General features: G+C 44.2%; 2 protein-coding genes across 2 annotated transcripts; both read right to left on the bottom strand.

Moving 5' to 3' along the window:
• Window positions 1–696: 696 nt before the first annotated feature.
• Window positions 697–1645, bottom strand: N7495_004900 (sulfotransferase family protein; the record flags this gene model as incomplete). The annotated part of the gene is given in 5 exon segments (XM_057207551.1): window positions 697–1055; window positions 1089–1107; window positions 1127–1195; window positions 1242–1447; window positions 1474–1645. Coding segments are annotated over 5 exon segments (825 nt in total), but the record flags the coding sequence as incomplete, so codon positions are not given.
• A 908-nt stretch (window positions 1646–2553) lies between these two features.
• Window positions 2554–10727, bottom strand: N7495_004899 (type I polyketide synthase; the record flags this gene model as incomplete). The annotated part of the gene is made up of 15 exons (XM_057207550.1): window positions 2554–3450; window positions 3504–3981; window positions 4050–4387; window positions 4444–4518; window positions 4565–4846; window positions 4899–5765; window positions 5818–5843; window positions 5899–5995; window positions 6050–8196; window positions 8249–8698; window positions 8754–9192; window positions 9243–9355; window positions 9409–9532; window positions 9610–10123; window positions 10171–10727. 15 exons carry the CDS (start codon window positions 10725–10727, stop codon window positions 2554–2556), a joined length of 7404 nt encoding a protein of 2467 aa, XP_057065230.1.
• Window positions 10728–12581: the final 1854 nt, after the last annotated feature.

The following is a 12581-nucleotide window of genomic DNA, read 5'->3' as shown; positions in this document are numbered from 1 at the left end:
TTGATGTATCTCTCTAGGAATCCAAGATCTTCTATTCTCCACAATGAATACATACAATCTCTCGGTCCTGTAACGGCCCTTTACCCCGTTTAGGATGCCAGAACTTCCCTGGAAGATTGCGGATTGTAAATTGACTCCAAAGGGCTTGGTTTTTGGATTTTGGTGTCTTGGGCAAAGAAGAGTCTAAAGGAGTAGACACTATAGAAGAGGTTGTTTCAGGGAGTTGACTCGTTGAATCATTCGGAGAGATAGATTCATCTTCATCTTCATCTTCATCTAATGGGGAGTGATAACGTGGTTGCTTTTTGATACGATTACTAGGATCAGCTTCCTCATCGCTACCATCATTTAGAACAAGGTAATCCTGTCGTGGAGCGCGTTTAGGGCGTGGTAGGAGACTCATTCTATCAATGAATGAATAACTATTTAGATATCAAATTAGGGACTTCGGATGATAAGTTTCTATCGTAGTATCGTATGATTTATTTAGGCGGTGGCATAATATCACGGATAGAAGCTCTCGACTACGGTTACGGATACGAATAATCCAAAATCTTACGGGTATGTATCCGTGCCGACCTCTAAATATTGTCATCTCGTTTAAGGTTGCATAACCGCGAATAATGAATATATTAAACTCAGACACAGGAATCCTTTCAATATTCGGAATAAGTGTAGATAGAACATTGCTAACGTGCCACTTGCCAAGCGTCTGTGGAAAATGTCGACAGTATTTCCCTTAGGAAAATCAATAGCTGGTACGGGGTGTCCAAGAAACTTACAAAGCGGCTCCCAGCCATTGCGAACGTCGAAGATCAACAAATTTTCATTTGAAACCAAATTCTTGATCAAATCACAGTGTTCCAAATATACTCGACGTCCATTTTGTTCAAAATTGTTGTCAAAGAGATTCTTCCAGATCTTTCTCCAAGTTCGTCCAATCCATCGTGTTTTTCCGAGTAGGGCGCGATCGACCAATTCGATAAAACGTAGAAACGCGCTATTCAGCAGTGGCTGAATGGATTGATTCACGGACCTGTTTCTGATGTTAAACCCTGTTCAAAGCGGGCATACCAGCACAGACTTACCCGTGCCATTTGTCAATATCTCTTATAGTTAATATCACCCTAGATTCAGGATAGGCTTCGATAAGCTCTTCAGAAAAGCACACGGCAGGGAAGTCCGACACAACCTGCTATTCTTAGCTGTATTCCCAGTCATAGTCGCTCATACGGGTTTACCTGGCAATGTCCTAAAAGCTGGTCGAATTCCATCCGCCCAAACACCTTCCCAATACCGTCATATTTTGCGCGTAAACCAGAAAGCCACATTTTGCAATCTCGAGGATTCTCCAAAGATGCAGAATAACCGTGATATACGTCGTCATAGCCTAAGATCCTCAAAGCTTGTCTCAAGGCTTTCAATATACCAACGTTCAGCTTTCTATCTTTTCGAAAGGGACATCATACTTACAGTCGGTTCCGGTGCGGCTCATGCCAAGAGCCAGAATTTTCATAGACACCTCACGTCGGCATTCTCGACGATCGATATCTGTCCAGATACAATCATAGTCGTAAAATTTGCAATTTTCATCTCCAATAGCATGCTCCTTCCAAGCAATCACGATGTTCTCTAACAGTTTCATGATGGTAGCTTGGTTTTAAAAGAATCTGAAGCGATACCACATAGTTTGTTAGGACAATATCTTAAGGGTGTCCTGATACGGTGTGGATACGAGTGAGGAATGTGAGATGTGCCTGATATAGGTATGATGATATTCAGACTAATCGCTGGTCCTGGGAAGAGGTTCCAGCTCCTCCTTTTTAGAGGGGTCCCTTTGTGCGTATGCAGGCAGGTAAGCGATGTGATGTATCGACAGGTGGCTTTGGTGGTGCATAAGCAACTCCTCCATATTCTACATTTCATATACCTCATTGTATGGCTGGCGTAACATGGTTGCTTATTACCAGCTGACCGCTTCTTTCTCCCTCCCAGCAAACTTTGGTCTCTTTAGGCAGTGGGTGTATCACTGCTTGGAAACCCATTCCTAGCACCATGTAGCGGTACCTACCCATCGCTGGGGTACAAAACACGGTTATAGGAAATTCGTAACCCACAAGCAAGTGTATCGCCCATCCACTCACTCCCATACCCAACATATTATTATCTACAATCCGACGCTTATATTTAAGAGCTAAATAATGTTAATTCTTACAAGAGGTGCTTTATGGACACATTCTTAACAACTTGTATAGCGTGGGGCCCCCTAATTGTGTTACACTGCTGCGGCCGATGGCTCGGCTCCGGCTGCATTTTTATAATGTTCACCATAATTTCTGAGTCAATACGTGCCTTAGTCTGCTACCTATTCATACTGCCCTATTTGAGTAATCTCATCATAAAGTAGAGTTAGTCCGAGGAATCGGTCCATGGATTCAAACAATTCAAGTCAAGTGGCCGAGGGTCGGAAAGAAATTATATTCGTGAGGCGCTTTTCAAGAATACAAAAGAAAATTAAAAAAAAAAGATAAAGTAATCTCTGTCCACAACTCTTTACTCCTTCTGATACTTTGAGCGCAGAACATTGATGATAAGTTTGCCTAATCCTTCAATGGTGCCCGCTTTGACTATTGACGTTAGGGGCACGTCCAGGTCCAGATAACGACGACTCCAATTTCTGATCTCAACAGTCATGAGAGAGTCAATTTGCATAGCAGCGACCTGCGCATAGTCCAGCCCTGGAGCAAAGTTGGAATATACTTGCACATTCTTCACAATTTGTACTATCACTTCGCTCTCTCCCGATGGATCATTCAGGACCTCTGGGTTTTTTTTCACGGTCGAGATCATCTGGTGAAGGCTAAAACCATCTTTGCTTAAATCTTGAGATGTTTCGAGTCTGGTATCAAGATTTCCGTAGGCGCGAAAACGAGCATCTTGACCCCACAAGGAACGTACAGAGGGGTTGGTGAGAGGCTTTATAGAGCTCATACCGACAATGAAGTTGTTCGATATACGAAGTGGCATCTGAAGATTGTTGCAAGTGTGTTTAGCCTTCTTGGAATCTCCGCATAGAATGGCAAGCTCGAATGCATCTAGAACTTCTTCCTCACTGAGCAGTCTTACCGACGCTGATCGCATTCGTTCTCGGAGTTTAAGATCTTGAGTGGCCAAAAAGCCAACATCATCGACTGCTCCTAGATTCACCACAGATGCGGGAAGTCCGTTTTGCAACCGATACTGTGCAAATGAAGAGACAAACGTATTTGCTGCGGAGTAGTTGGCTTGGCCAGAATTTCCCATTACGCCTGTAATTGAGCCGCAGAGAACAAAAAATTGGACAGAATCATGTTGACCATCCAAGGCATGATGAAGATTCCAAGTTCCGTCCACTTTAGCATTGATCCCATCTTCCCAATGTTTGTGGCTCATGTCTGGAATGAATTGGTCCTTCGTCGGTTAGTATATCCATTCTATAGATAGATTTTGTCCAGAAGTCCTACTCTGAGAGCCATGGATAGCTGAAGCACTCCTCCAATACGGCACGGAGAAGCTTTTATAGCGTCTCGAACATCATTTACGTTCGTCACGCTGCCCTTTGCCATGACAATTTGACCACCCAGTGTCTCTAACTCATGACGGAATGACTGATCTTGAATTGTTGAGCCTGCCGAACGTGATAAGAAGGTCAAATTTTGGGCACCTTGCTCTATCATCCAGGTTGCGATGGCTCGCCCAACTCCCCCTAAGCCACCCACTAGGATATATGAAAGCTTTGGCGAGAATTGTGCACGACGACGAGACTTCGCAATCAAAGATCGCTGGGAAGTACCTGGCATCTTCACGACAATCTTCCCAATATGCAAGCCCTGCTGGAGAGAACGAAATGCTTTGTGTATATGAACCCCCTCAACCACGTTGAGTGGGCGAACTGGGGAAATCTTCCCTTGTTCGTAATATTTTATAACCTTATGAACAAGCCTAATACAAAAATTAGCCCCAGGAGTTATGATAGGTTTAGGAAAGAGGCCCAGATATCCAGTGCTTACTTCTTAAGCAGGCCTGGCCTTTGTGCAAGTCGAATGAGATCAACCCCAAAGAAAGCTCGGTTTCCACCAAATTCCTCCAAACTCAGAGTGCCGTGCTCTAGGAAATCTCGCTTCCCAATTTCAATCATCTTACCAAACTCAGCAACACATTTCCAGGATGCGTGAAGAAGTTCTCCAGCAAGCGAGTTTAGTACAATGTCAACACCTTGTCCCTTCGTTTTGGCCATGAGCGCGGGAAAGAAGGAAGTGTTTCGAGAGCTGAATATGCAATCAGATGAAATACCATGGCTTTTAATAAGATATTCCGCCTTCTCAGAACTTCCCACTGTGACATAAATCTAGCCAGAAGAGGATGTTAGTAGTGTCTTCCCTCCAAGGTACCGAGTTTTTTTACCTTCGCTCCCATCATCCGACAAACCTGTATTGCAGCAAGACCTACTCCTCCACAAGCTGCATGAATCAAAACAGACTGAAGTTGTTAGATAAATGAACAAGATTGGTTACAAATTGCGTACCTGTCCCGCGTCCAATCTCCCAACATCCAAGAGACAATAAACCACGGTCGCATAAACCGTGGGCATTGAAGCAGCATCTTCCAAAGAAAGTCCTGAAGGTATAGCAACACATTGACTTGTATGTAGCACTGTAATTGTGCGAAATAGTCCTGTTTTCATGATCATAACCCGGTCGCCTGGCTTGAACTGTGACACCCCAGGTCCACATCGCTGTACAATCCCACTGGCTTCGATCCCAAGCTCATCCTTGTTGGCAATAACACCTAGTGCTATCATCACATCCTTAATAAGTTAGCATTTGCTTCAAGTTGGGTGATTCGGCCGTAGAACCCACTCTGAAGTTGAGCCCCACGAATTTCACATCAACCTCAATCTCATTTTCAGATGGCAGCTGATTTGAGATGTGTTCTTCCCAGTGTATCGAGGCTAATGTTCCGTAAGACGCTATCTGAAGTTTGATTGGAGATGTAATGTCCGCCTCCTGTAAAAGTCTGTCTGCAAAAGAGCTCCACTGCATGCGTGGAATATAGATGAAATTATGATGAAGTGCAAATTCGTAGTCCATGTCGACCAACCCACTTTGATCTGTCGACTTGAAAAACTTCCTAGAAATTTTTAGTAAAGCCTCTGCTGCCATAGAGTCAAAGTTGTCGACTTGGAAAGTTCCAAATGCAACTTCTTGCTCTTGTCGTGCTGTCCGAGAAACTCCCATCACGAGGGAAAAGTCTGGGTTTTCGCAATCAAATTCAACTAGTTTAGTCACCCAGATAATCTGATGGAAATTTTCAATGAGATACTGCAGTGCCTTCCAGTTCTTCTCACTGATATGTGAGAAGAATGGGCTATCGAGATCAAGCAGTGAGATGATGTGTTGCTTGGGCTGTATTTTATCGCTCGTCAAGAGACGCTGAGTTGTGAGGCCATTCTGTAAAAAGTGGTCTTCAACTTGCTTGATCCAAATATGGCTGCTCATTATGTCATGACATAGTAGATAGACCGTGCTGTCGTGCAGACAACCTTGAAGAGGTATACTAGAGATCAGTGTTCGAGAAAGGTAGTTTGACATCTCACCGTTATAGGTGTCTGCCTCAACCCCAAGAAAGCCTGCTTGTAGAAGCTCACTATTCCAAAAATTGCTGGGCATAGGCTTGCTATCAAGGTCAGGCACAGACTCTTCAAATTGCCCAGTGTGGGAGGCATCCTTGGGGGTGGTCAGTAAAAGGTCATTGTTGAGTCCAAAGCTAAGTATTCACCAGTAGGTAATTAACCGCTGAAAGAGCTTTTTAAGCGGGATTAGCTGTGTTAGGGTTTATGTAAAGCAAAGCAAGCCTTACCTGCGCCCACTTCATGAAGTAAGAGTCGCCCTCCGGGAGCAAGAAGCTTCCTAACTGCCCTCAAAGCATTCCCTAGACTTGCAGTACGAGATTCAATCTGAGCTACTGTCAATGGAAATTGTCTGTATTATTATATGAAAGCTTGACAGACCTTTGATACAATGACGAGATCATAACGACTGTGATCAAACCCTTGTGCAAAAAGGTCATGATTAAGATCGAGAGTCTTGAATTCGACATTTTCATAATCTTTAAGGCGTTCTTTTAGAGCGTCTTCCACATGCAGTGTGTCTGTGGCCATATAATGCGAGCAAAGAGTAATTCCATCACAGGTCAAATGCTGAAGAATGTTGGAACTGAAGAATCCCTTACCTGCCCCTATTTCAAGGATACTAAGTCTAGGATTGGAGTGACGTAGAAGGGAAAACCATTCAGAAAGATCATAAGTAGACAAAATCCAGTCCTGAAGTTTTTGATAAGGGTCAAGTTTCCTCATATAAGATGGATTTCTTTCGTCCTCTGGTGTCGATGGACTTTCTGCCAGTGCTTGTTGATAGAGCTGGGAGATAAAATCGAGATTTGCAGCCTTAAGCTGTTGCTCCAATGAAAGCCATTCACCTCGAGGACTATTGCTATCATAAGCAGGATCCTGTGCGTTTGGAGCGAGCAAGCTAGCCTGATTCTTTGATTGATTGATTGAGGCCTCTGGGCATACTTTGAACCTTGGGCTTTGCGATCCGACATTTGCTCTGCAGACATTTTGATGTAACTGAATCATGAGAAACCTGCTAAATCTGGCAATCAACTCAGCAGTATTTTTGTTTATGTTTGTTTCAGGGAGTTGAAGATGACTAGGAAGAAAATCAAGAGCCGGTAGCCATTCACAGTGGGACAAAAGAGGTACACCTGTGGCCTCTGTCTTATTGCTTTGAGGCATTCGGGCTAGCCTTACTCCTTTCATGAAGAGCACCAAATGGTCATCGGACATTAGTGTGACGTTTCCCTGACCTTGAATCCCAGACAAACGCGATGCTGTGACTTCAGCCTTCAACATATCCCGAGTCTCTTTCAGATAAACTTCATCGATGAAAACGGGGACGAGTAGATCCCTAAGATGAATTGCTCTTCCTCTGCAGGCTGCAACACTAAAAAGCTGCAAACAGTGGTCTATCGCAGTCGGATGCAGGCTATTATTGTGCTCAGATCCCTCGAACCTTCCAGATATCCTCGCGCTTGCCGTGTGGCTGACAGGGTCTGCGGTTATGTCCTGCAGACCTTGGAATGATGAACCATATTGAAGGCCCAACTTCGATAGTTGATCATACCAAAACGGCGAAGAAACTGATCTCGGAAATTCTTGCGGAACAGCGGCGCTCATGTTTGAATCTTCTATGCCAGCTAAAACCTGACCCACGGTGTGCTTCGTCCAGTCAATTCCATCATAAGATGATATAGTGAACTCGTACCAATTCGAATCAAGTCGATCATTGATTCGCATCTGTCGCATGGTGGTGATTATCTCCACACTGAGGCCAGATTCAGGCAAGATGAGCGGAATTTTGATGTGAAGATTACGAATTGTGCAATGTTGCGTGTTGTTTTGTTGACGTATCGCTTCGTTGATCATCGCAACATAGCCAGCACATGGAAACACAACTTCGCCCAACACTCGATGATCTTTGATCCATGGAACGGTAGATAGACCCATGATATTTCTCCATGATGGCTCAATATCTGTTGCTTCCAGCATGCGCGATCCCAGAAGTTCATGATGATGATGCTTTCGAAATCTCCAATTGCGGCTTAGACGGCTCTCTTGCCATATAAACTTCTTTCTATCCCATGGGTAATTTGGGAGGCTGGTGACAATTTCCCCTGAATGAATGGTAGAAAAGTTGATTGAACATCCATGAGAGAACAACTCGCCAACAGCCTTGAATATACAGCCAACTTGATCGCTGTTTTTTCGGAGAGTGGGGACATAAGGATTTTCGAGTGCCTGAACCGATTGAATTTGGCGTAAAAAACCAGACAGCGTTGGATGACATCCTATTTCCATGAAGACTATTGTACTGTAGCCGTTCCCTTCCTTTAGTAGGTTCCGAACAGCGGAAGAAAAAAGGACTGGAGACACAAGACTTTCTCGCCAGTAACTGGCATCAAGAGCGTTGGCATCCGACTGCTTCGTCCCTGTGACAGTCGAGTAAAGGGGAAGCATTGGATGAGGCTGATCAACCCGTGATACCAAATATGATGCAGAGTTTGTCTCAAAAGCCGAAGCAGCCTTTTGCATGTGGGCTGTTTCCCATAATTATCAGTTTGATCAACGTAAATTGCAATGAAAACTCACGTGAATGATAGGCAATATTCAATGGCAGGTGTCGAATGATTGTTTCTGGCTTCTCCTTGACGATATTGCTACAGACAGCCATCACCTTCGGTTTCTCTCCTGATATATTGACACTGTTGGGGCTGTTCACACAGGCGATAAATACCCCATCTGTTAGGAAATAAGCAATTTCTTCTTTCCCGAGGCTAACCATAGCCATTGCTCCGTTTCGCGAGACGTGTTTGAGACAACGCCCTCGATAATATGCAACTATGATGGCTGTACGCATTGAAATGGCATTTGCGGCATAGGCGGCAATAACTTCCCCGCTGGAATACCCAACAACGGCAGATGGTCGAATGCCCCAGCTGGAGAATAGATTTACGAGAGCAATTTGGATAGCCGCACACATGGTTTGGGAGTACTCCGTTGGATCAATAGAGTTTGAGATTTCCGACTTTTGAATTTCGACTGGACGAGTGTTAGTACATGAAACAGCTCACCAGGGTTCAAATTTTTGAGCCACCTTCAATTTTCCATGTGGGACGCAATTCAAGTCCTTGTAAAGCCTGGTCCATGACATAAATATCACGGCGAAATGTTTCGAAGCAGTTGAACAGGTCTTTCCCCATACCATCCCAATGAGCTCCCTGGCCAGTAAATGTGTATACCAGACTTGGCTCTGTGTGGACTACTGAAACATTAGACTTGAAACTGGTCACGCTGCCTGCGCTGTCAGATATTAGATATCCCCGATGAGATAAATGGTCTCGGTGAGCCCCTAGAGTATATGCGATGTCCTCAATAGCCTGAGGTCTCTCTTGCAAGTACCTTTGAATGTCAATGAGTCGAGTTCCAAGCGCTTCTTGGCTTTGGGCTGACACAGCGACAATATAGGCATCTATTGCTCGCTCAATCTCTTTTCGGGGCATTAAATTGGCGGCGGATGCAGAATCCAAGATAACCTATTATAGTATGTTAATTGATATCACATTTGATCTTCCATATTACTCACGTGGGCATTGCTCCCTCCAATACCAAAACAATTCACGCTCACCCGGGCCATTCGATCTGAAGGCCACGGTGTGGGTTGAACAGGAACCTGAAGGTTGCCTGCTTGAAATGGAACTTGAAAAGCGATTGTCAGGTCATGAAATGGTGGAAAGGCTTCACGGTCTCACTTTTTGGATTGGGGTGCGAGAAATGCATGTTTGGAGGGATGACATGATGTTCCAGCGATAGAACCGCCTTGATAACGCTGCTTAATCCAGATGCACCCTCACCGTGCCCAATGTTTGATTTAACCTAATAAGGTGAGAAATTGGTACCGTACCTAGGTATAGTCCGCATAGTCTGCATTTATCATGGAGAATTGCTCTTACAGATCCAATCAGCACACCCTTTCCTCCAAATACTTGGGCAATGGCTGTTGCTTCGACCATATCCCCAACTTTGGTGCCCGTCCCATGACATTCCACGAAAGCTGTTTGAGATATATCATCGATGTTTGCTCTCATGTAAGCCGCTCTGATTAGTCGCTCCTGGCTCTCTATATCTGGTGCGAATATTTTGGCTGTTTTCCCATCATAATTGGCCGAAGTGGATCGAATGATGGCACGCACTTTATCCCCATCCACGATTGCCTGATCCAGAGGCTTAATGAGAATGGCGTTCACCGCCTCTCCGCGGGCATAGCCATCTGCACTGGCATCAAAGACTTTGCAGCGGCCATCTGGGGATAACACACCATTTTCCGACATGTTGATGGTCATAGAAGGGTTCAACAACATGTTGGTACCGGCCACAATTGCTGATGAACAGCTGCCACTGTAAAGCGATTCGCAAGCTTCATGCAATGCCGTCAAAGATGACGAACAAGCTGTGTGAATTGTCGCACTAGACTTTTAGCTACAATATCCAGCAAACATAGGCACAAAACATACCTGGGACCTTTCAAATCAAACTCAAAAGAAACTCGATTCGACAATGCAAAAGCTCCGTTTGCGAATGCATGGACGCGAGGTATTGCCTGTGACTCTTTGGCCGTCTGTTCGTGCCAGTCCTCACCAAATACTCCCACGTAGCACCCAATCTTCTTCCCGCGCCAGCCTGTCTGTCCAGCATTCTCCATACATTCCCAGACAACTTCCATTAGCGACATCTGCTGTGGGTCGAGGTCGGCGACGTTCAATCCTGGTATCGGTTCAAAGAAAGACTGATCTGCTTTTTCTAGATAATCATCGTCAAGAAAATACCCGCGCCGGGTCTTCACTGATTGTAGTTTTTCATGATGATAAAAGGCATCAACGTTGTATCGGCTCTTAGGAACTTCGGATGAGCAGTCCCTTTGGCTGATTAAAAGGTCCCAAAATTCGTCACCAGTCCTAACATTTCCAGGAAGTCGCATTCCCATACCAATGATGGCAATAGGCCGAACAGCATGACTATGAGTATCGCCGTCTTTACACAAATGACCATGTGTGTTGGTTAATATGGCCATATTTGGTGTTTCCCTATTCTCGTTATGTATATACGATTTTGGCAATTCCAATGTGAAAATTTGTTAACAAAAATAGAATGCTGCTTCTGGGTTATGTAAATTTAAAGGGAAATTGCGGCAAGAGTTGTCAGTTTACGTTACTTCGGTGTGTCCAGCGATAGGATCCTTACTTGCAGCTGCCGATACTACCCCCTACATAGATGCAAGGTAGCCATCTAGATTATTTCTAACTTTCAGAACCTGCTTAGCGTAAATAGATTTTAAAAAAAACAACGTTAATTCTCCATTGAGCCTTTTCCAGCTCATACAGCCTCCCAAGGGACAGCTAGAATTTGCATAAGGCAGCTGGGGATGAACCTCTTATCAACAGTGGAATCAATATAAAAATTTTCAATCTCCAAATCTCGTTCTGTGAGATAAAGTATATATACACTCGACCCGGAATCGCAACATCCTCTTCCCACCCTCTGCAACCAACAACGGCTATCATTCCCGCACCGATAGTTCACAACCAACGTATGAAAGACCTTCATCTCGTTTTCAATATCGACCGCCACTATTCTAGCTCGAGAACAAGGCAAGAAAACGCTGGGATAATCAAACCCGCGGCAAACTCGCATATACGACAGAGGCGTTATCTAGTTTTTAAAGCTTAGTATTACAAGCGTTCTTAGGGTACCTAGCATAAATACAGCTAAAGACGGACAGTTACTTAGTTGTCTATCTCGTTCATAAGTATGTTCCAGCCGCTTTATAAAGGAAGCCTAACATCACCAATGACAAAGAGGCCACGACATACCTTAAGGTACTAGATGAGGCTCAAATTTCACCGCTCAGGAAGTTTAAAGCAATCTCCATCGATCAAATAGACATATAATTACGCATTTAATTTATTGTATCCTACGTATAACTTCAGCAGTGGAGCGTGGTAAAAGAGATCATCCATCCCTCCATCTATCCATCCTATATTTGATGACATATCGGGGAGAGTTCTCCTCATTGAGACCTCAATCGTGACGAAAGATCGGCTGGGAGAAATAGCGGTGAGCGAAAAAAAATTTGACGTTGGCTGTGTCGAAATCTATGACCGCAGGAGTTCACGAATATCGAATAGGTCGAAAATTCCTGCGGGGCGATACAGGTGGGAAACTGGTCGGTAATTTTGGAAGCAACCGTCTCTCACCGTATCACATCATTACGTATGTCTTCAGCATAGATGGGACTAGAAACGGACAAGTCAATACTGTTGTGATATGAGTGTGGTACAGATCAGGAACAAAACCGCACGATCGAAAATAATTCCCGTGGCGTCTATATAAAGCATCAAGTTGATTTCCAATGAACCTGGAGTTCGTACTGTATATAGCCTTACTTATTCCCAGACGAGAAGCGATGACTTCACGACTTGGATACGTCTCATAACCTCCTACCTGAAAGCTAGATAGGTCAGGGATGTTGTGTCAGGCGACCTCCATCGTCCCGACACTTGTATTCAATATGGCTGTTAATCAAATTTGAAAATCAACTATATTTTCACGATTATGTTAGGGCGACCGAGTCTAAAGTTATCTATCTATCTATCGCTACCAGCAAGTGCCTCTAAAGCTCTTATATATCGTCCTGTGTCTTAACAACAGCTTCTCGAGCAGGAGGGTACAGTAAAATAAAACCATCTTCCCCCTTACCTACACCCAAAAAGACCTTATCCTACATATACAGTGATTTGCTGACCGCCATTTATGATGTAATGACTGAAGATCTACCTTGTTTCGGGCATTTGAGAGGAGATCAAGGCCTGCGTATGTGAGGGATCCATATATTGAGCCGCTTTGTCAATTTCTCAATCTTTCTTTC

Source organism: Penicillium taxi (genome assembly GCF_028828555.1).
Source record: "Penicillium taxi strain IBT 34144 chromosome Unknown utg000003l_segment0_segment0, whole genome shotgun sequence".
NCBI lineage: Eukaryota > Fungi > Ascomycota > Eurotiomycetes > Eurotiales > Aspergillaceae > Penicillium > Penicillium taxi.
The sequence above is the reverse complement of the archived record's forward strand: the minus strand, read 5'-3'. Positions and strand labels throughout refer to the sequence as shown.